At 35.9% G+C, this 19307-nt stretch overlaps 5 protein-coding genes across 6 annotated transcripts; 3 read left to right on the forward strand and 2 right to left on the reverse strand.

Annotated features, from left to right (window-relative positions):
* Positions 1 to 1202: 1202 nt before the first annotated feature.
* Positions 1203 to 5603, reverse strand: ropn1l (rhophilin associated tail protein 1-like). Its single transcript, XM_058764811.1, has 6 exons — positions 5375 to 5603; positions 4986 to 5118; positions 4746 to 4869; positions 4499 to 4660; positions 3525 to 3694; positions 1203 to 1420 (listed from the first exon to the last, which is right to left on the reverse strand). The coding sequence occupies exons 1-6, from the start codon at positions 5421 to 5423 to the stop codon at positions 1351 to 1353; spliced, it is 708 nt and encodes a 235-aa protein (XP_058620794.1). The 5' UTR covers positions 5424 to 5603; the 3' UTR covers positions 1203 to 1350.
* Positions 5604 to 5715: 112 nt separating this feature from the next.
* Positions 5716 to 7449, forward strand: LOC131532928 (arylamine N-acetyltransferase, pineal gland isozyme NAT-3-like). The gene has a single exon (XM_058764810.1). The coding sequence runs from the start codon at positions 6385 to 6387 to the stop codon at positions 7231 to 7233; it is 849 nt and encodes a 282-aa protein (XP_058620793.1). The 5' UTR covers positions 5716 to 6384; the 3' UTR covers positions 7234 to 7449.
* Positions 7450 to 7844: 395 nt separating this feature from the next.
* On the forward strand, positions 7845 to 11315 carry apoob (apolipoprotein O, b). Its single transcript, XM_058764812.1, has 9 exons — positions 7845 to 8053; positions 8593 to 8697; positions 8790 to 8909; positions 9112 to 9144; positions 9258 to 9312; positions 9823 to 9918; positions 10044 to 10135; positions 10603 to 10692; positions 11176 to 11315. The coding sequence occupies exons 1-9, from the start codon at positions 8027 to 8029 to the stop codon at positions 11215 to 11217; spliced, it is 660 nt and encodes a 219-aa protein (XP_058620795.1). The 5' UTR covers positions 7845 to 8026; the 3' UTR covers positions 11218 to 11315.
* An 817-nt stretch (positions 11316 to 12132) lies between these two features.
* Positions 12133 to 13713, reverse strand: sat1b (spermidine/spermine N1-acetyltransferase 1b). Its single transcript, XM_058764814.1, has 6 exons — positions 13448 to 13713; positions 13059 to 13110; positions 12905 to 12988; positions 12620 to 12721; positions 12501 to 12541; positions 12133 to 12312 (listed from the first exon to the last, which is right to left on the reverse strand). Exons 1-6 carry the CDS (start codon positions 13511 to 13513, stop codon positions 12142 to 12144), a joined length of 516 nt encoding a protein of 171 aa, XP_058620797.1. The 5' UTR covers positions 13514 to 13713; the 3' UTR covers positions 12133 to 12141.
* A 136-nt stretch (positions 13714 to 13849) lies between these two features.
* LOC131532925 (acyl-coenzyme A thioesterase 9, mitochondrial-like) lies at positions 13850 to 19178 on the forward strand. Of its 2 annotated transcripts, XM_058764803.1 has the most exons (16): positions 13850 to 14279; positions 14509 to 14597; positions 15105 to 15131; positions 15500 to 15545; positions 15677 to 15847; positions 15962 to 15999; positions 16327 to 16410; positions 16496 to 16599; positions 16682 to 16755; positions 16847 to 16914; positions 17005 to 17116; positions 17204 to 17294; positions 17410 to 17495; positions 17594 to 17681; positions 17776 to 17926; positions 18009 to 19178. In XM_058764803.1, the coding sequence occupies exons 1-16, from the start codon at positions 14266 to 14268 to the stop codon at positions 18068 to 18070; spliced, it is 1305 nt and encodes a 434-aa protein (XP_058620786.1). In that variant the 5' UTR covers positions 13850 to 14265; the 3' UTR covers positions 18071 to 19178. The 2 variants fall into 2 exon arrangements, with proteins under 2 accessions (XP_058620786.1, XP_058620787.1); XM_058764804.1 differs by lacking the exon at positions 15105 to 15131 and having other exon boundaries at positions 13851 to 14279.
* The last annotated feature ends 129 nt before the right edge of the window (positions 19179 to 19307 follow it).

Here is a 19307-nt window from a genome sequence, read left to right on the forward strand (position 1 = left end):
AGTGAATGAGGCCAATCCGTAAACAAAATACTCACTGTTTCAGTATTATAGCCACAAGATATGAACAATATGAGTGTTAACACAATTTTATGGGGGAAATCACTTAGTAACCTTTTCTGTAAAGTTCTATCAACTTTACAACTTTGTACAACAACACCATGAATCCTAAACCCCCAAAGTGGTTGTAAAAAAGGGCTTTACAGCCCACATAAAAAACACAAATCAACAGAAGATTGTAGGTGCTTTTATAAATTATTTCTACTTTTAAATCTTCTAAAAATGTCCATATTCACTTCAATTTGAAATGCATACTGCTTTTATTCTCAGGTTTGTGAGAATCAGCCTCATTAGTGAATTGTTAGTGAGATCGAAAAGGAAAACGACTGTCATCTCTCTTAAAAATGATAGATGCCATGCTGCTCCTTGGCTACTTTGGCTTAGACAATTACATTAGCTCAGCACTCTGGCCTGCTTATGTTAATAAATCCTCAGGAGCCGATCAAGAAGGGAGAACTTCATGCTGAGTAAAGTTCATCTGGTATCTTCTGTAAATCATCCAAAAGCACCTGAATAGATCCTTGACCAGCAAGCTTGATATTACCCGTCAAACAATGATTTTTGAGTCCGTTTCCAATTTAAAACAGTTTAGATTATGCTTGCTGAAAATATTTTTTCATAAAGATGTGAACAACATCTCACTGTTGAGATTGCGTCATCATTCAGAAAGCCCTGTTAATCTAAAATTAGCTTGATTACTGATGGGTTAATCAGCTCATTTCAGAGAAAATGTTGAGAATAGCCTTCATTAACAGGTCTGTGAAGGTTGAGTAGCTCCTTTTGGTTCCAAATTAGTACACAGCTTCTTTCCAGCCTCAAAAAGGCAATTAATCAAGCTGCTGTTGCCTGTTGCTGTGCCACCGCTTCTCTGAAACACAAGACAAATGTGCGGTACAAAGCAAATACAAAAATGTGATCTATGTCATTGTTTCCAATATAAAAAGATTATATGTGAGTGTTTGAAGTACAGAATACACTTTCTTTCAAACAAGTGAGGTAATGGGGTTTTGAAAACCCCATCCTATAGTATCAATGGGACATCTAATGGCAATCAAAACTGAAAGTTCATTCGGCTTACATAAGCACCTAATATTCCTTGTTTTGTCTTTCTTTCACTTTCACAACATTATTCCAGGCAACCTAGATTTGAGATTCAAGGATTTATTTGGGTTAAATAACCAAATCACATCACAATATAAGGATAAAGAGGGCAAACACAAGACAAAGTAACAAGAATCAATAGTTTTCAAGCATGTTGAGATATCACCACCTGAGGACCATTTGTACTGGATTTTACTCAGACTTCTCAGCACTGCAGAGGCTTGTAAAATTTGAAGGTTGCACCATTCCTCCATGGCATTCTCTGGAAGCAGGAAAAACAAAATTTCCAATAAAATGTCTACAAACGTCATGTGTAATGTGTTGTTCATCATGACAGATGTTCTTGCTTATTAACTGTTTATTAATATCCTCTTTTAAATTCTCTTTTACTTTCATTTGTTTTAGGCTTGTCATCATTAGTCTAAAACACACGCTGGTGACATTTGGTTATTCTTGCTTCTGTGTCTGTAATATTGACTCAATAACATGCTTCCCAAACATTGTGTATTCACAGGAACAGGCTTTTGTGTCGAGAGATCCTGTTTCTAGCAACACTAATAGGCATTAGAGTGTGTATGAGATTGTAATCAAGACCAGTAAATGTGACAAGAATCAGTTTCTAAGAATTCATTTGAATTGGAGTTTAGTTTCTAATTGTTTTATCATCTTGAAGATATGAGCTTCTTCATGTATACAGAAGCAAACATTTTTAACTCTCTATGTTTGTTGAGAGTCGAAAAGGGCACCCTGTGGCCAGGTTGGGTTGGTTTAGTGGTATCAGACTGACTGAATAAATTTTCATTTTTTGGGTAAACTATCCTATGAAATGCCATTTTTGTTTAAGAAATTCAAATTATATTACGGGCATTTTAACTGAGTTACTTTTAATACTTTCAGGTCCTATCTAGTACACTGTAAGAACTGTGAAAGTCCATGTCCATTTTGTCCATTTTTGAATTCATAATTTAAATAACTTAACTTACATAAGTGTCAATTGGTATTTTTGATTTCTGCCTTTAAAAGTGCTGAAAACCTATGAAGAAACATATTAAATATCCTTCCAAGCAGAACTGGTATACAAAGCACCTTCTGATGTATTGTCTGAATGGCAATTAAATAGACTAAAATAATATTTGAACCTAAAAATGTTAATTGTTACAAAGAGGTTGATTTATAACATGTCATAAAGTCATACAGCAGAAATACCATTTAAATAATCTGGGACATAGGCTTTTGACCAGTGTAATTATGAAGATTAATTGCTGGTCATGATAATATGATTCATGCAACGTTTGTTCATAAATTCCTTGTTATTAAGTCTTAATAGTAAAATAATGTGCTGGGCTTTTGAATTGAGTTAAAAATGTCTTAAAAACATTTAGTTAATCTGGAATACAGGGGATGAAATCATATTTCTTTGAATGCAAGTGATAAAGACAATTGCTGTTGGTATGCTGGTAATGTATAACAACAAAAACCCATCAAAATGTAATAAAACCACCCACAGGACAAAAATGATGATTTCTGGTATTGTTTCTGCAGTTATAGACTGACTTAAAGACTTAAAGAAAATAGTGGTTCAGATTTTTGTCTTGTATTATGGAATTGGAAAATTACATAACCTTATTGCATTATGTGATGTTTTAAGACGTATGTATTGCTTACCTTTTCAATCATAGTTTTGAATATAGAACAGTTTTTTAACAGGTTTTAAGAACGAAACAACAGACGGTTTTGTAATTTCACAGGTGTAAATTCTAACAAATTAGACTTGAAGGTACCTCGAGCAACAAATGTTAAAGCAATTAATTTTATTCCTTATCACTTGTCCTCCTAAAAGACCTCTTTGGCAACAAAAGTAAAACAGAAAAGAAACTGTCACCCTCAAAAATGTGTCTAATTCATTCAATAAAGCCTCTTATTGCCATGTTGTCTCAAACTACCTACTGTCAGAACAACATATTTTGCTCCTGCAAATGGGCGCCTTTGATCATACCATTTTGCTTTTGTTTTACCGTGTTTTCCATTGAAGTAGTAGTATTAAAATAATGTGTGTGTCCTTGTTTATGCTACATTGTGGGGACCAAATGTCCCCACAAGGATAGTAAAACCTGAAATTTTTTACATTGTGGGGACTGGCCTGCGGGGCCTTCACAAGGGGAAAAAAATTATTAAAAATAGTAAATTATGTTTATCTGAAACTGTAAAAATGCAAACAGGTTTTCTATAAGGGGTAGGTTTAGGGTTAGGGGATATAAATTATCGTTTGGTCAGTATAAAAGTAATAGAAGTCTATGGAAAGTCCCTACAATTCACAGAAACAAATACGTGTGCATGTGCGTGTGCGTGTGTGTACTCATCCATACTCCTCTAAACTATGCAAGAAGCTGTCGATCTGTTCTTTAGGAATTTCTCCATCCAGATGGGCCAAGTATGTGTAGAGACACTGAAATGTGTCGAAAGGAATCTGGGCTGCACCACCCTCAGGGTCCTCTGTGAGTATTTCGCAAGCATGTTTCAAAGCACTTGTGATGGTCTGTGGGAACAGTACAGTAGACACTCTTTCAAAAACACACTTTTTTGACATTGTTTAGCAAACTTTGAATGAATTGAACATCATTGTCTGTATCGGGTTTTTGTGAATATTTAGTTCTTCTTCAACTCCTTGAAATTTGAAACCATTTAAAATCCAACACTGCCATCTAGAGCCCGATAGTAGAATTACATTTACAACATCTCAAATAAAGCCAGCACCATATGATATCATGAAAAGAACAGTTCACCCAAAAATTTATTAAAAAATGTACTCACCCTCAGGCCATCCAAAGATGTTGATGCATTTTTTCATCAGAACAGATTTGGATCAATTTAGAATTAGGCTACATCACTTGCACACCAGTGGATCCTCTGCAGCCCTGCAGCGAATGGGTGCCGTCAGAATGAGAACAGCTGATGAAAAAACGTAAGTAATCCACACGGCTCAAGTCATTTTAACTTAAAACCGTTGATTCTATAACTCCATAATTATGGATTATGGGCTCGTATTTTGGACAGAAATTATGTTTTAAATACCTTAATGATGGACTGGAGTCCCACAGATAACTTGTGGATTATTGTCATGTTTTTATCAGCTGTTTGAACTCTCATTCTGACGGCACCTATTCACTGTAGCGGATCAATTGCTGAGCAAGTGATGTAATGCTAAGTTTCTTTAGATATCTTCCGATGAAGAAACAAACTCTTCTTCTACATCTTGGATGACTAAATTTCCAACAAATTTGGATGAACCGTTCCTTTAATGTATCATTAAATACACAGTTAGATATTTCTAGCCACTCACCCCACCCAAAGCGCTGCATCCTAAAGCAAAAAACTGCATCCAATTGATATTTTCACTGAAGTTGCCAAGAGCAAGGATTGTGTCAAGCTGTTCAATAGGCAAGCACAAGCCTTTCCACTTCTGAAGAAGCTCCTCTTGTGTAATGATTTCTTTAGTTGCAAACTACGAGCGAGAGAAACTTCATCAATATGCATAAATATATCTTCTGTCTGTATAAAACATACAAAAGAAATGCAGTGGATCACACCTGTTGATGGAGGACCTTTAGAAGGCCTGGTGTAAGTCCTGTGTCTGTTTTCTGAGTTGCCACTGGCATTTCCAGCCTCTGTTTAACTGGTAGGTCCTGACCTTTTGATAATGCTGAAAAATAGCTGGAGGAGAAGCAGTTTTATTGTTGTCATTTGTCATACTACCGGTATATAATATTTCCATTGTTTTATAAAGCATACATTATATATAGTGCCAATATGATGCATTACCAACTTACTCAGTTGCCCATTTCAGTACATCATGTGGCTGTGTCTTGATTGCAGCTTTTGTGAACTGCTTTAAAATATCAGGCAGTTCTGGAGGGATGTTGATCTGTTGAGCGCAGTACATTGTCTCAGGAGGAGGCATCACTTTGTTTGCGTTTCAAGGATAATGACAAAGAGAAGGTGAACACAAAAAAGTACAAAAAGGACATTAGCCAGTCAGAATATCATTCAATGCATGCAATACAGAAAAAGGCTCAGTCAGCATCTTTTCCGGACCAAGTACCAGCTACACACTAACACATGAAAACTGTGTTACTTTAATTGGCTAACGTTACACCATATAGGCTGGCGTTCAAAATGAACTAAATAGCATTTCATTTAAACAAACAAAACAACCTACCGTTTATGGTTATTTTTAAATACAGAATTGTAGTTAAGTCCTTCTTCATAAATAACTTATAAAGATATAGTGTACGTTTATATATAGCACTTTATATGTATACAATATAGTAAAGTAAGTATAATATTATTTTGTCATCTTATGAGACAGCAGCGACTCGAATCTCTGTGTTTTCATAGCAACGGGTTGTTTGTATAAGCATCACCTAGAAACCGAAAAGACTCCAAGATCTGATTGGCCAATGCCAGCAAAGAGGGCGTTAACTAGAGCATGTGTTGCCATGTCCATTTTTATAAGTCTATTTTTATTTGTCCATCAGGACATTATAAGTCGCTTGTTTCTTTTTTTTTTTTCACTTTTAAAAATCAAAGTGTACAGTTTATTATTTATTTATTTAAAACGGTATTTGGGTTTGAAAAAGCTTGGCTCCTTATCCAATGATGCGCCAATCGAGACGTAGCCTAAGTATAAGAGAAGACTATGAAAAAATATTAATGTTAATTAAATGTTAACATTTATGTAAAAAAAACAAAAAAACAACCGAACTATAGAAAAATATATTATTTTCAAAGGTTTAGTCTCGATTAATTAATGTTTCATTATCTAATATTTCTAAAACAATCGTTTGTTTTGGTTGTTTGAGTTGCTTTCTCTTGTGATATCTGGCAACACTTAAACAGATCTCTTCCGTTCATGTCTAAATTTGTTCAAAACCACCTTTTTTTAGTTTCGTATATTTACAATAGGCTATAATTTTAATCGTCTTCTTGAAACATAGCAAACAGTTAAGGAAGGGTTGATGAGAAAGTTTCCTGTCCTTATGAACTTTCATGAGCACAATAGCCTACTTGGACTTCCGAGAAAGTACAGTCCGCGTTTACAGCCTATGCAAAGTGAAAGCTTGCATAAAGGTCGTCTAAAGGTGCACGCTGTTTGCTCCCTGTAGATGTGTTCAACTGTGGGTTACAGTTTTCTCAGCCTAACTACATACCTGCGGTCTTTGCAAAACAATGGACTTTCAAAAGTATTTGGCACGTATCGGCTGTTCGGGTGCATGTCCTCCGACACTGGAGACATTGCGATACGTTCATCTGAGTCACTTAATGACCGTCCCCTTTGAGAATCTCACTATTCATATCGGAAAACGGGTCAGGCTTGAGTTGCCACTTTTATATGAAAAAATCGTTGTCATGCGGCGCGGAGGGTTCTGCTTTGAGAATAATGGGCTCTTCTCATGGCTTCTGTCTCAGATGGGCTTCGACGTGACTGTTCTCTCCGGTCAGGTCAGGAATCGGTTCACCGGTGCTTACGGACCTCCGTTTGACCACTTCATCATGATGGTGAAGCTGGATGGACACAGATGGCTCTGTGATGTAGGCTTCGGCTCCGGATTCCAGCTCCCTCTCTCTCTGGAGACAGACAGTCCTCAAGTTCAGAGCCACGGGGCGTATCGCCTCAGATCTCAGGGAAACTTCATTTTCATGGAAGTGAAATCTGAGACTGAAGTGGCAGGGGTTGGAGAGGAATGCTGGACGGAACAGTACAAATTCACCCTGGAGCCACGTGAAAGAGATGATTTCAGAGCCATGTGTGATTACCATCAGAGTTCTGCTAGCTCGATTTTCTTCTGCAAGTCTCTCTGTTCACTCTTACTGCCCACTGGAAGAATCACAATCATGGGCCGCAGACTGATTGTAACCAGTTTGTCCTCAGTGGATGGACAGCAAGATACAAAAACCACAAGAGATCTTTCAGATGAAGAAATCACAGAGTTGTTGAGAGAAAAGTTTGGAATTGTTCTTCATTGTCCACTCACTCCAAAAGATGTTGAGATTGTACCACCACCAGTTACTTATTAAGGAGTTATTTAAACACACAAGGCAATATTTAATTATGAATTAAATTACTTTGTACTCTAAGTCTTGTAACATCACTCAGGGCATTAATGTAGGCTATTTGTAATAATTTTTTTGTAGATTAAGATGTTGAAAGCTATTCTTTGAAGTGCTTTTTCCAATGAGTAAAAATAATTTTAAGGTCATTTATATTTAACCATCAGACAAAATATGTCTTCTTTAACAAATTCTTCTAATAAATTAATAAGATTTTGAAATAAAATTATGTTGATGTGTTATAAAAATGAAAATGGATATAATTCCAGTAAACGATTTTATTTTTATTTTATTCTATTTTGTTAGTTTTAGTAATTTTGTTGTTCTTTTGTAATATAAATATTTCTATTTTGCCTTTATTTTTATTTCAGCTTTAGTTTTGGTAATAGTGATTTTAAAATAGTAGGAATTTTAATACTTAAATTTATATAGTTATCTGTTCAAGGCAACATTTTTTTTTATTTTCTAAGTTTTTCATCTAATGTTTTAGATCAGCTTTATTTAAATGACCGAAAACGGTGTTTAATAGTACCGTATTAGTTTTACAATAACATCATTCATGTCATTACACATGGACATAAAACATATGAAAAAAAGTAACATCAAATTTTTAATAGCCTACGGACCAGGTAATAATACTTAGAACAACAACTAAGAGAATAATGTGACTATATTCATATTATTCTTCACAAAAACGAATTATCGCTGAGAAGTTTGTCCTCACAGAGTCGCCGTAGCAGAGCGCTGCTCTCAAGAAAAAATGCCAAATCTTGGGAAAATAGCCAAGGTAAAAACACTTTTATTTCATTACATGAATTTAAATTATGGAGGTACGGTTGTATTTTTGTTTGCAATTCATTTAGATAATTATGCATAATAAGAAAGCTGAGATTATTCAGTAAAGCGTTTACATGCGCTAGACTGGGACAGCAGCAGAGATGTAGCTAAGCTAACTGGAGCTTATGGACCTAACGTAATAGTGTATTTGTATTTTTCTATTTAAACTGTAAATAAAAATGTATTAATTTCATAAATTATTTTTATTTTGCCGCATGATTCTATAATATATTTCTCGAGAATTATATTATGTCCGGAATTCTAGAAAATTCTCTTCTGAGAGTGATGTGCCTCATCTTGAATCTCATGTGAAACTAGTGTTTTAGTGCAACTCATATGCCTTGCTGTTTGTTTTTGCGCCCTTGTAATATTGTTTGGTAATTTCAGTTTTACAGTACTTGTACATAATATATGAATACATCATTTGCTTTGTTTCTAAGGTTATTATGACTTGTTTCATGTTTGTTTTCTCTGCCCTTCCTTGTTGAGGTGGTGCTGCCCATGGCAGTGCCTGGAGCCCTTGGCCTGATGTCTGTCACTGTTTTTGCTGCAAGCGAGGCCAAAGAAAATAACACCACCCTGATGACGGATGAGGTACTTCCTGTGCACTGTGTTTTGGGATGGTAAGGGGTAGAACGAGGAGGTCAACAGCCAATATATTTTTACAACAGCCCTATATTTTTCAGCTTTCACTCTATGACACACCTGAGTCCCAGCTGAGGTACGAGGAGCCCGAGGTCGGTCATGTTGAGCAGGGTGTAGCATCTCTGAGGAAGACAGTGGAGCCTTATGTTTCATGGTGTCAGGTATGCTGTTGTACTGACAGTGTGGTGGTGAAGTGATTCAAAAAGAAAGCTTGAGTTTTAGAGATGCAGAATTTAGTTAATACAGTGTACTTCACCCAGACACATAAGATGCTGTCCATAATACATATCTTCTCCATATTTTATTCATTATACATTATCATAATGTTTAATTATAGTTTTTATCATTCTTGTCCACCTGCAGGAGAAGACACAGTTTGCCATGGAGAAAGTACAGGCAAGTTATGTTGTTCATTTCTAGCAATTTCACAATTCTGCTCATAATTTATGACCGTGATACTTAATCAGTAACATCTCCTATACATTAATGTTTCTCTCTTTCAATCATAGTCTTACTACAAGACAGTTGAGCCTGGTGTGAATACCACTCAAAGTCTTGTAAAAGGTATGGGCACAAACACATACTCATCAATACCAGGGGATTTCGATATTTGATGCCACAGACCCCAAATATGATCACACTCACGAGAAAGGACTCCTATAATTAAATTTGAATGCAGCTATAGGTTTTTTTCTTGTACATGTACATTTAGTCATTTTTCAGACGCTTTTATCCAAAGCGACTTACAATTGGGGTGTACAAATTGTACAAATTTATATTGTACATTTGTACAATATACAAATGTATAAAGACCCAATTTATAATGTCAGGAATAAATATTAATAATTTAATTAAGTTTATAAGTTTTTATAGTCAGTATAAGTGTTATATATATTTTATGTTTGTTTATTTTAATCATTTCTATTATTTTAATTTACTTAGATTTTTTGTTTTATTGTAGTCATTTATTTACATAAAAGTTGTTTTTTATTTGTAGTATTTTAAATTTTTTCATAATCTACTTCTGTATTGCTTGCTTATTTACAGTTTTTCTATAAACATTCTTTTTTTCAGATATGTATGCGTTTTTGAATGACCCTCCATCTGAGTTCTTCCCCAGTGTGGGTGTTATAGGATTCTCTGGAATTCTTGGACTTTATTTAGCAAGAGGTATGATTCTTACTCCATTATTATTGATTCAATTTTGTACTTAAGGTCTTGGACCTTTAACGTTTGTTTTGTGTTATTATTAAGAACCGTTTTTGTTCTCTCTCTGTTGTGTTTTGTCCTGACAGGCAGCAGAGTCAAGAGGCTGATGTTCCCCACTGGGCTGATGGCTCTGAGCACTTCCATGTTCTACCCACAGCATGCCGCCTCTGTTGCCAGGGCAAGTTTACAGTTCTTTCTGTTCAGATGGACAGAGTCTGTTGTGGTTTCTCAGCAGGCCGTCCACTACAGACAGCAGTAACTGAGGTTTTGAATAATGTAATATCAACTACTGTACTTGTGTCCTCCTGGGATATTAACAGCGCTTGTCTGGAGGAAATGCAGTCTGTGAATTGTGTGTTCAGATAGTCAGTGTTCCTTCCTCTTTTTTCCTGTGTGGCCGTCCATAAATGCTTAACTAGAAAGCGGAGGGATATTTTGAGAATTTTTCCATGAATAAGCTCAGTCAAATAAAGTGAATAATAGATTACTCCCTGCCTCACAGGAAAAGCACAGAAAATTATATGAAGACTAATGAGCATGTTTTAATGTTTAAAATATTACAAAATTAAAATAGACACTGATATTCCACTGATGATGGGTAATGTGAATTGACTGTTTTTTCAACATTAATTGTTTTTTTAATAGACCACAAAACACTACATATTTTCCTGGGGTTCAGAAGGGCGAGTTGTTCTGGAGGAGCTGCTGAGAGGGAAATCATCTTCCAAGGAAAAAGTGAGGAGAAACCTGATACTTGGCACAGTGTTGTACTAGTTTTTGCCACTTCCAAGACAGAGTTCATACAGTGCTAAGGTCTTGAGCAGATTCATCCAAATGTCTTAAATGAAACCGAAACAAAAACTACTGTTCAAAAGTTTGTGATCGGTAAGATTACTTTCAATGTTTTTGATCTAATCATATGCTTATCAAAGCTGCATTCAGTAAAAAAAATTCAGTAAAACAGTAATATTATGAAATAACTTAAAATAACTTTTCTATTTTAATATATTCAAAAAATTAATTTATTCATGTGATGGCAAATCTGAATTTTCAACAGCCATAACGCCAGTCTTCAGTATCACATGATCCTTCAGAAATCATTATAATATGCTAATTTGCTGTTCAAGAAAAATGTCTTATTAAGATCAATTTTTAAAACAGTTGTGTTGTGCTTAATAACCTTTGCTTCTCTGTAACATTTTACCTTTTTCTTTCCAGGTTGAGAAGACACAGAAAACAGACAGCCAAAAATCAAGTTGAGACAAAGCATTAAGTTTTATGAGGAGTTCCTGCTTTGCACCTGGATTCTGTTCTCTTATCAATGCACTGATCAGTTTGGTATTTGCTATATATTATTCTGTTGGTTGTGTTTACTGGAGCTGTATGTGTGACTGTATTTGTTGCCTGTGCACTATATAAATGTACTTTTGTACAAAGGTACACTACAGCAGCAAGCATTTGAACCAACCTGAAAAAAAGAGCTACATACCTGACTTGCACGGTGAAATTTCCAGACATTTTTCAACAACATAGTGACTTTTAGGTCTTACTGATGGCTCCTATTGTATTTCCAGAATTTTCTACAGTGTTCTCGTTGCATTCCCTGGAAGTGTCCTGTAGCATTATACAAAGATCAAATGTCAAACTTGCATAAGTGTTTATAATCTTCACATACTTACAATTTCACAAAGCACTTCGATAAGAGTCTGCCCCGTGTAACATGAAACTAGTCTGGACATAAACAACAAATGGATATTCTGCAAAGTACAGTATTCTCCAGAACAATTATACAATCCATTCTGTGTTCATTCACTATACAGTGCAGATAGTAGTCTGTGTTTTTACCCTTTGACTGGGAGGAAATCCTGAAGGTGTTAACTTATGCATATAATCAAATACAACACGTCACGTTTTTTTCTTTTTAGATTTTTAATGCATTAAATTGGGTGTAAATAAAAGACTATTGATAAGATAATCTGACATACAAACTATAATTAATTGCAATATAATTAATTGTAATATAAGCACTACTGTAACCTCAGAGTAAATTGCTTTGTATTAATATGATAAATAAATATCCACAGAGTATTTAAAGTATTTTGTGTAAGGATCATAGTATTTAAACTGAGAAATGGTTGTGAGCCATCCCTAGTCCCTCCTTGAGCACTGGAACTTCGGGCCAGCTCACTCTTCGGCAGAAATTTTCAGGAGATTCTCCTTATCGATCCTGAAAAGTCGCCATCCCTCCTGCAGCGAGAGGTCAGAGGCCCCGCGTCGCTTGTAAAAGTCGATGGATGCCTTGTTGGACTCAGCCACGATGAAATGCATGCTGCTGCACCGATTCTTCACTGCTGTCTGCAAATGGAAACAGAACTGTTTATGGTTGCGTCTAGATGTGTAATGCATGAAATCTTTTAAAGACAACATAAAACATTTCTGTGGTCTGTTTTGAATTCGAAACTATTTACTTGTACTAGTTTTGTGTCCATTTTTGTCTTTAATTATGGAAACTGTGTGCAACAAATGTAAACAAGATGTCTTACATCACTGAGGGTTTTCAGGATTTCAGACCCAATTCCAAAACCTGTGAAGCATGAAATTGGTCAGGGGAATTTAGGAAATACATGGTTTCATAAGAGACACCTTAATAACAAACCCTCACCTCTGTACTCTTTCATCACATAGAAATCCTCAAGGTACAGCAGTTTGCCAATCCAAGGGTCGTAGGTGAAGTAGTACATAGCAAATCCGATCACAGAATAACCTGTAAGTGAACACAGGTGTCTTACACAATTGCATTACTTAATCATGCTTTTGCATGAAAGTGCTGTGTGTGTGTGTGAATGTTTATTTAAAAAAACGAGGTAAAACGTTCAACATCACATACTGGTCTATCTATTAATAGTCTATTCAGCAGGTTGAAGTTCACTAAATATTGATGTTTTACCCTCGACTTTCTGATGCTCAGCTGGCACGTCTGCGACCACGCAGTGGTAAAACGGGTGGTCTCCGAATCCGTCCTCGAGCAGATCTAAACACACATTTTGTTGTCACTCCGGGCCAACTATTGATCAGATTTTACATTTGATAAATAATCTCACCTTTCTCAGTTAATATAACTTGGTCTTCCATTTCTTCATACTTAGCCAGTTCCTTTAGAAGATAGAAAGGGGAAAAAAATACTGTTTGAACTTGAACTTGTTTGAACGTCAAGTTCTGTGGGCGGTGGGCCTAGGGCTTGTTTTCATGCAGGGTCATATTTGGATACTCCATCAATGTCATGAAACTTTTCAAAATAATATAACATTAACATAAAAATCATAATAGGTGTGAAATTAACTTTTAATATAACAATATGGAACAATACACCAAATAAACGCATTTTAAGGCATGTTTATAAACTTTAAAAAAAAAGTTCGACAGCATATTTTGCTACCCTACATAATGTTCTTCAAATATACACATGCAATTAAACCAGTGTGAAATCTACCTTTATGAGTCGCAATATGTCAGGCACGTCTTTTGGCTCCGCTTTACGCAAATTAAAATTGGCCATTTTCTTCTTTTACTCTTTTTCCCTTTTCTCACTAGTCCTCTATATGTGAAGTGAAGCAAAAGGTGTTTCTTCATTCGCTTCCCAGAATATTACCCTCCGCTGTCAAGTTTGGGCTTCTCCTGGATGGGACTCGCATGCAGCAGCTGACCCCGCGGTGTTCACCTGGCTTTAGTAAATGTCCTTTGTTTATCAACTCGGGCATATATTTGCCGGTGGGGGAGGGGTTTGATCACCATAATAACGTTTTTTTTTCCGATTGCGGGCCAATAGCAATCGTCCATTCGATCTACGTCATGACGCATCGTTATTATTCGCTCATGCTGGTGCATACATATCTATGGGTGCATATATCAGTGAGATCAAAACACTATAGGAATGTATGTATTTTCTACTGAAAATGTGTTCGTTTGAAGGACATTTCTTTCAGAATAATGTAGAAGATGTGTAAATTCACGTCAAATGTTGTTTTAAGACAACATTTTAGCTTTTTAATGTCTCGTTCAACATTGAAAACTTTAAGAGGATAACGACCGTAATTACGGTAGAAGTTGGCCGGTTAGTGAGGAAGAAATTTCTTTAATGCGCTTTTAAAACGGTTAGTACGGTAGACTAGCCGCGCCTACGTTTCAGGCTGGTTTCAGGAAGTGAGAATCACTGTCAAAAAGCTTTAATCTATGCAAGAAGTGAACTGTTGAATGTCTCACGAAATCGTTGTTGTTTTACAATAAAGTGGTGAGCCAAGAATAAGGAAGATGTTTTCTCCGCGGTGAGTTTTAAAATGCTATCTTGCGTCACGCGTATTGTGTAAACACATCATTTGTGAGTCATGCGTGAAGGATTGCAGACCAGCCTGGTCTCTCAGTGGGACCTCTTTTTTTTCTTACATAGTTTCTTTAGTTAAAGGTTTAATACTTTTGGGATTTTACCATTAGCAGTTCTGTGTATCAATGTTTTCAAATCAGCTCTCTCTTCACATGTCTTTGCTTTCTGTAAAGGGTCCTGAAGTCTGCATCGTCCCTAATGTGCAGAGGGTTTTCCACGAGTCAAATGTGCCGACAAGGGAAGGCACCAGATATGGCTGAGGGTAATTATTTTTAAAAATGCAGGTAAAATGGGACTTAATGTAGTACGTGTTTATTCATAAATATATTACTAAAGTGACCAATAAAATGTCCCACTTTACCTGTATTCACTCTGCCTGCATATGTTTATGTTGCGATGTGATTTTATATTGCACCAAGATCTAGCCAGACATTATGAAATTTCTGTCAGTAATGCACTGACCTACACACACACACACAGATATATATATATATATATATATATATATATATATATATATATATATATATATATATATATGTGTGTGTGTGTGTGTGTGTGTGTGTGTAGGTAGGTCAGTGCATTACTGACAGAAATTTCATAATGTCTGGCTAGATCTTGGTGCAAAATAAATGCACCAATTTACGTGAAATTCAAGTGAAATTTTTGCTTAATTATTATTATTTGCACACACTGCAAGCATTATAATGATTTACCTCATTACATTAGTGTGTGTTCCTAGTCCTGACTCATTTTTATGTCCCCACAGGAAACACATTTTTACTTGTGAGCAATGGTAAAATGAAAGAACATTTACTTTCTTTGATATTCTCAGACAGTCTCTTTCCGCATGTGGCTTATTAAACACTGTCCTGCTGTTATCTCATGGTACATGTGCATGTAGTTCTTTGCACTTTGACAGCTAATGTATTTTTTTTCTTCAAACATCTTCACCCTGTGAGCAGCCTGTTCATGCAGACTAGTCTTGGTTCCTTTCTAATACATTCTTTCTACTGACTAGTTTTGTCCGTGTCTCCATATTATATTATGGGATGATACAGATGCTGCTACGCTTTCCTTTCCAACGCTACTCTTTAGTACATGCAGTATGTGATATGTCAGTACATCTTTCAAGCTCTGTTTTGTTCCTCCTTATTTTCCCAGTTCGCAACAGGCTGAGGGAGATAGTCGGAGCATCCACCAACTGGAAGTATGTTACTGTATTTGTGTATATATATATATATATATATATATATATATATGTTATTCATTTTGCAGAATGATAGTCCTTATGTCACTACTTTGCATAAAATGTTGTATTTTCTCCATTTTGTTGTACAGAGATCATCAGCAAGCATTAGCTGAGCGTGCATCACTAAGCCAGTATCTTGCTCAGAGTCAAGATGAACTTCCTGTAAAGACAATGAAGGACAGTGCAATTGAGGCGCATCTTCCTCTGGGTACCCAGCCTGCCTTGAGGGAGAAATACCTCAACTATCACAACAGTGTCAGGTGCTAAAAGACCACCACCTCCCACCTACTGCATTATTTCCTGGAATTAAATTTTTGAATATTCATTCTGATCTGCGTACATTTTCTTTTGCTTAAATACCTTTTTCTCAACAGGTTTGGAAGGATTTTGGAGGACTTGGACAGTTTAGCAGGTAATAAATTAAATCTAGGTTCCAAAAGGGGGTTTCCACAGTGATCCCATAGAAGAACCATTTTATGTTCCTCAGTGAACTTTTCTTAAAATAACCATTTTTCTTAGTGTGATGAACATTTTAATCATCTAAAGAACCTGTTTCAATGATTAAGAACCTTTTGTGCACTGGAAGTGTTTCATGAATTTTAAAGTTTCTTCATTTGATCATAGATGCCAATAAAGAACCTTTATTTTTTCAAAAAGGAGATGTAGGTAATCACAGCAGTATTGGCTGATCATAACTCGCTTTTTCCTATCACATACCGTCTCATTCTTGTCTCTTTAGTGCTCATCTGTTACTCTCACACATGGAATAAGGAGCTGAAAAGATCTCCACTGTCTATTGTCACCGCCCTAGTGGACAAGATCGGTATTGCTTGTTGAAGTAGTAGACTTTTTTTTTTTTGTCGTTGTTGTTAAATTAATTAATTAAATTCTGTTTTATTGTTTCACAGACATGAGAAAAAACATCATCTACCCTGACTGTGACATCAAGTTCACAGGTCATGTGACGTGGGTTGGCAAAACCTCAATAGAAGCTAAAATGCATATGTCTCAGGTATTCCTAAGTCTGTTTATAAAACATGTATTAAAAGGTGCACATAAAAGTGGCATTGAACTAAAATGAACCATTTTCGCAGTATCATGATGGGGCATACACTGATGTATTAGATGCCACTTTTGTAATGGTGGCTCGAGATCCTGAAAATAAAAGGTAACATTAAACATGTTGGTATGATCAACATATTTATGATTGCTGTATTGTGTCTGTAAATTAATGCATGGGTTATGTACTGTTTATCCAGGGCAGCATTTATAAACCCACTAAAACTAGAGAGTCCAGAGGAAGAGGCAATTTTTCAGCAAGGAGAGAGTGAGTAGCACTTTTGTTTTGTTTGTAAACACAATTGCCACTTCAGTTTGAAACATTTAGAGCAAGACTGATGCTTTTTATATTGATCAGTTAACAAGACGAGGCGTGTGGAGCTGAGCACAGCGTCTCTTCTGAAAGTGGCTCCTACAGCTGAGGAGAGGACTCTCATTCACAACCTGTTCCTCAACACTCTAGACACACGGTCAGATTTATCATCAAAACACAGCTATAAATCTGTGCCTTTATTTTTTGCCCATTTTCTTTAGCAATATTTACCTTCTCCCAATAGAACTGTCAGCTTTCGGAGTCGTATTTTAGCGCCCAACTCAGTGTGGATGGAAGATGCCAAAATGAAAGGGCTTGAGATTTGCCATCCACAAGTAAGTTTTTTTTTTTTTTTTGCAGTACTTAATCAATGAAACGGACAATGTCAGTTGGTACATATGCGTGATGTTTTTATGTACCTGGACTTTCTTTATTCTTTGCATTATCTAGGAAAGAAATATCTTTAACCGGATATTTGGTGGTTTTTTGATGAGAAAAGCCTATGAACTTGGTTGGGCGAATGCCTGTGCATTTGCGTAAGAGATTTCCCTTTTTTTTTTTTTTATCTACTGAATATTTACTGTAAAAAAAAAAGTCTTTCATTTCATGACATGGCTGTATTTGTATCTTTTAGTGGATGCAGACCAACGCTGGTGGCTGTAGATGACATCGTATTTCGGAAGCCAGTAGAAATTGGCTCTTTGCTATTGCTGTCCTCACAGGTTCCTAAGTTGTTAAACATCAAATGCACACATTTGTAGCAATTTCTTCTCATTTTTGTCCAGAATAAGATTGAAAATAATACTGTTATGTCAGGTTTGTTACACAGAAGGGATGCACATCCAGGTCAGGGTTCACACAGAGGTGCTTGACCCATTGACCCGGCAACACAGCACCACAAACGTGTTTCACTTTACTTTTCATGTTGAGAAGGATATCCCAGCTGTTGTACCACAGAGCTATGGAGGTCAGAGTACAGACTTTTACAAATATTGTTGCATTATATTTTAATGGTATTACCTGTAAATTAATATTGTTGTCATTTGCAGAGTCTATGCTTTACCTGGATGGAAAGAGGCACTTTGATGAGACCATGAGGAGTCAAGGTTGAGCATCTGGGATGTGCTGATAGGATGAGATTCCTGGCAAAGCTGCGATGACGGTCACCGCTGAAGTTACATAAGAGTGTGTATGTGTGGATTCATACATACATTTTATTGACCTCTGCATTTTACATAAATGTAAATATAGTTTTTTTTTCAATTTTAAGCTTCCAGTGGGAGAGGAGCATTTAGTGAAATGGTTTTTTGATTGTGGCAATATTGAACCTATTTAGTCATTAAGACTTATAACAAGACCATGTTTTGTTTGCACTACAGTGTCATTTATAAACCATGTGATTTTGGTTGTACTGGTGGAATTAACCTGTTTTGTACTGGTATCAACTGGTATCCTGGAAAAGTATGTTCAGTATATGCACAAATTCTGAGAATAAGTCCTGTCTTCCTTTCTTGATCTCCTCAAAAGATAACAAGGAGATCCTAAACTGGAGATCAAATTATGAGGGCAGTGCCTCACAAAAACACTCCAAAAACTTTACCAAGCACATTTGGTCTGGAGAGCATAGTATGGATAAGGATATGGATATTTGCTGTTAAATCTTTGTATGTTTTAGAATGCTGACAAATTGGCTTATATATAAACATCTGTTTTTGTATTTTTATTATTTTAAATGCAACAAACAAACATGGACATTTGCAAAAGAAGGTTAGTACGGTCCTAAAATGGACTCTGTAGGAGGTTAACATGTAAAAAAAATTGTATACGAGTGGAAGTTCAGGGCGATTAATATGATGCCTTTCATGTACACACTACCTGTGCCAGAATGATCCAAAAATGACCAACGAATGCATGCCTTTTCAATGTTTTTGATCACAAATTATATTTAGCATCATTTATTTTTAAAATTATTTTATGTTTGTATAAGTATTCCTGTTTGTTTCTTATTAACACGGAACCTTAAATATGCTTATTTACATCTGTATTAATGGACTAACATTTGCCTTATGTATAACACACATTTCAGAGGTGTATTCTCTTTTTTTATTTATTCTATGAGCGAAAGTGTCCAATGGTATTTGTTTGGTCATGTGATCTAAACACAGAGAGGCGACCCGCTCCATGTACAATAAAATAAAATTGTATTAGGGTACTTGTGACTGGAGTCTTCGTCTCATGTGAGTGTACCATTTACACATATTTTGTACCATTATTTTATTTGCTTAAAAACATTTTACTGAGGAAACGGTTAATGAGCAGCGCTGTACTGACAGTGACTGCCATCGCGT

Source organism: Onychostoma macrolepis, chromosome 24 (genome assembly GCF_012432095.1).
Source record: "Onychostoma macrolepis isolate SWU-2019 chromosome 24, ASM1243209v1, whole genome shotgun sequence".
Taxonomy (NCBI): Eukaryota; Metazoa; Chordata; class Actinopteri; order Cypriniformes; family Cyprinidae; genus Onychostoma; species Onychostoma macrolepis.

Excerpts from the sequence above, each read along its gene's own strand:
- LOC131532928 (XM_058764810.1), top strand. The coding sequence starts at position 6,385 with ATGGACTTTCAAAAGTATTTGGCACGTATCGGCTGTTCGGGTGCATGT.
- apoob (XM_058764812.1), top strand. The coding sequence starts at position 8,027 with ATGCCAAATCTTGGGAAAATAGCCAAG. Across the intron at positions 8,698-8,789 it reads CCACCCTGATGACGGATGAG|CTTTCACTCTATGACACACC; the intron begins GTACTTCCTGTG and ends TATATTTTTCAG. Across the intron at positions 10,136-10,602 it reads ATGCCGCCTCTGTTGCCAGG|ACCACAAAACACTACATATT; the intron begins GCAAGTTTACAG and ends TTTTTTTAATAG.
- LOC131532925 (XM_058764803.1), top strand. Across the intron at positions 14,598-15,104 it reads GGCACCAGATATGGCTGAGG|GAAACACATTTTTACTTGTG; the intron begins GTAATTATTTTT and ends ATGTCCCCACAG. Across the intron at positions 17,927-18,008 it reads TGTACCACAGAGCTATGGAG|AGTCTATGCTTTACCTGGAT; the intron begins GTCAGAGTACAG and ends TGTCATTTGCAG.
- ropn1l (XM_058764811.1), bottom strand. The coding sequence starts at position 5,423 with ATGAAGAAGGACTTAACTACAATTCTGTATTTAAAAATAACCATAAAC. Across the intron at positions 5,119-5,374 it reads TTTAAAAATAACCATAAACG|TGATGCCTCCTCCTGAGACA; the intron begins GTAGGTTGTTTT and ends ACGCAAACAAAG. Across the intron at positions 4,870-4,985 it reads GTACTGAAATGGGCAACTGA|CTATTTTTCAGCATTATCAA; the intron begins GTAAGTTGGTAA and ends CTTCTCCTCCAG.
- sat1b (XM_058764814.1), bottom strand. The coding sequence starts at position 13,513 with ATGGCCAATTTTAATTTGCGTAAAGCGGAGCCAAAAGACGTGCCTGAC. Across the intron at positions 12,542-12,619 it reads TGTGATGAAAGAGTACAGAG|GTTTTGGAATTGGGTCTGAA; the intron begins GTGAGGGTTTGT and ends CATGCTTCACAG. Across the intron at positions 12,313-12,500 it reads TCCTGAAAACCCTCAGTGAT|ACAGCAGTGAAGAATCGGTG; the intron begins GTAAGACATCTT and ends TTCCATTTGCAG.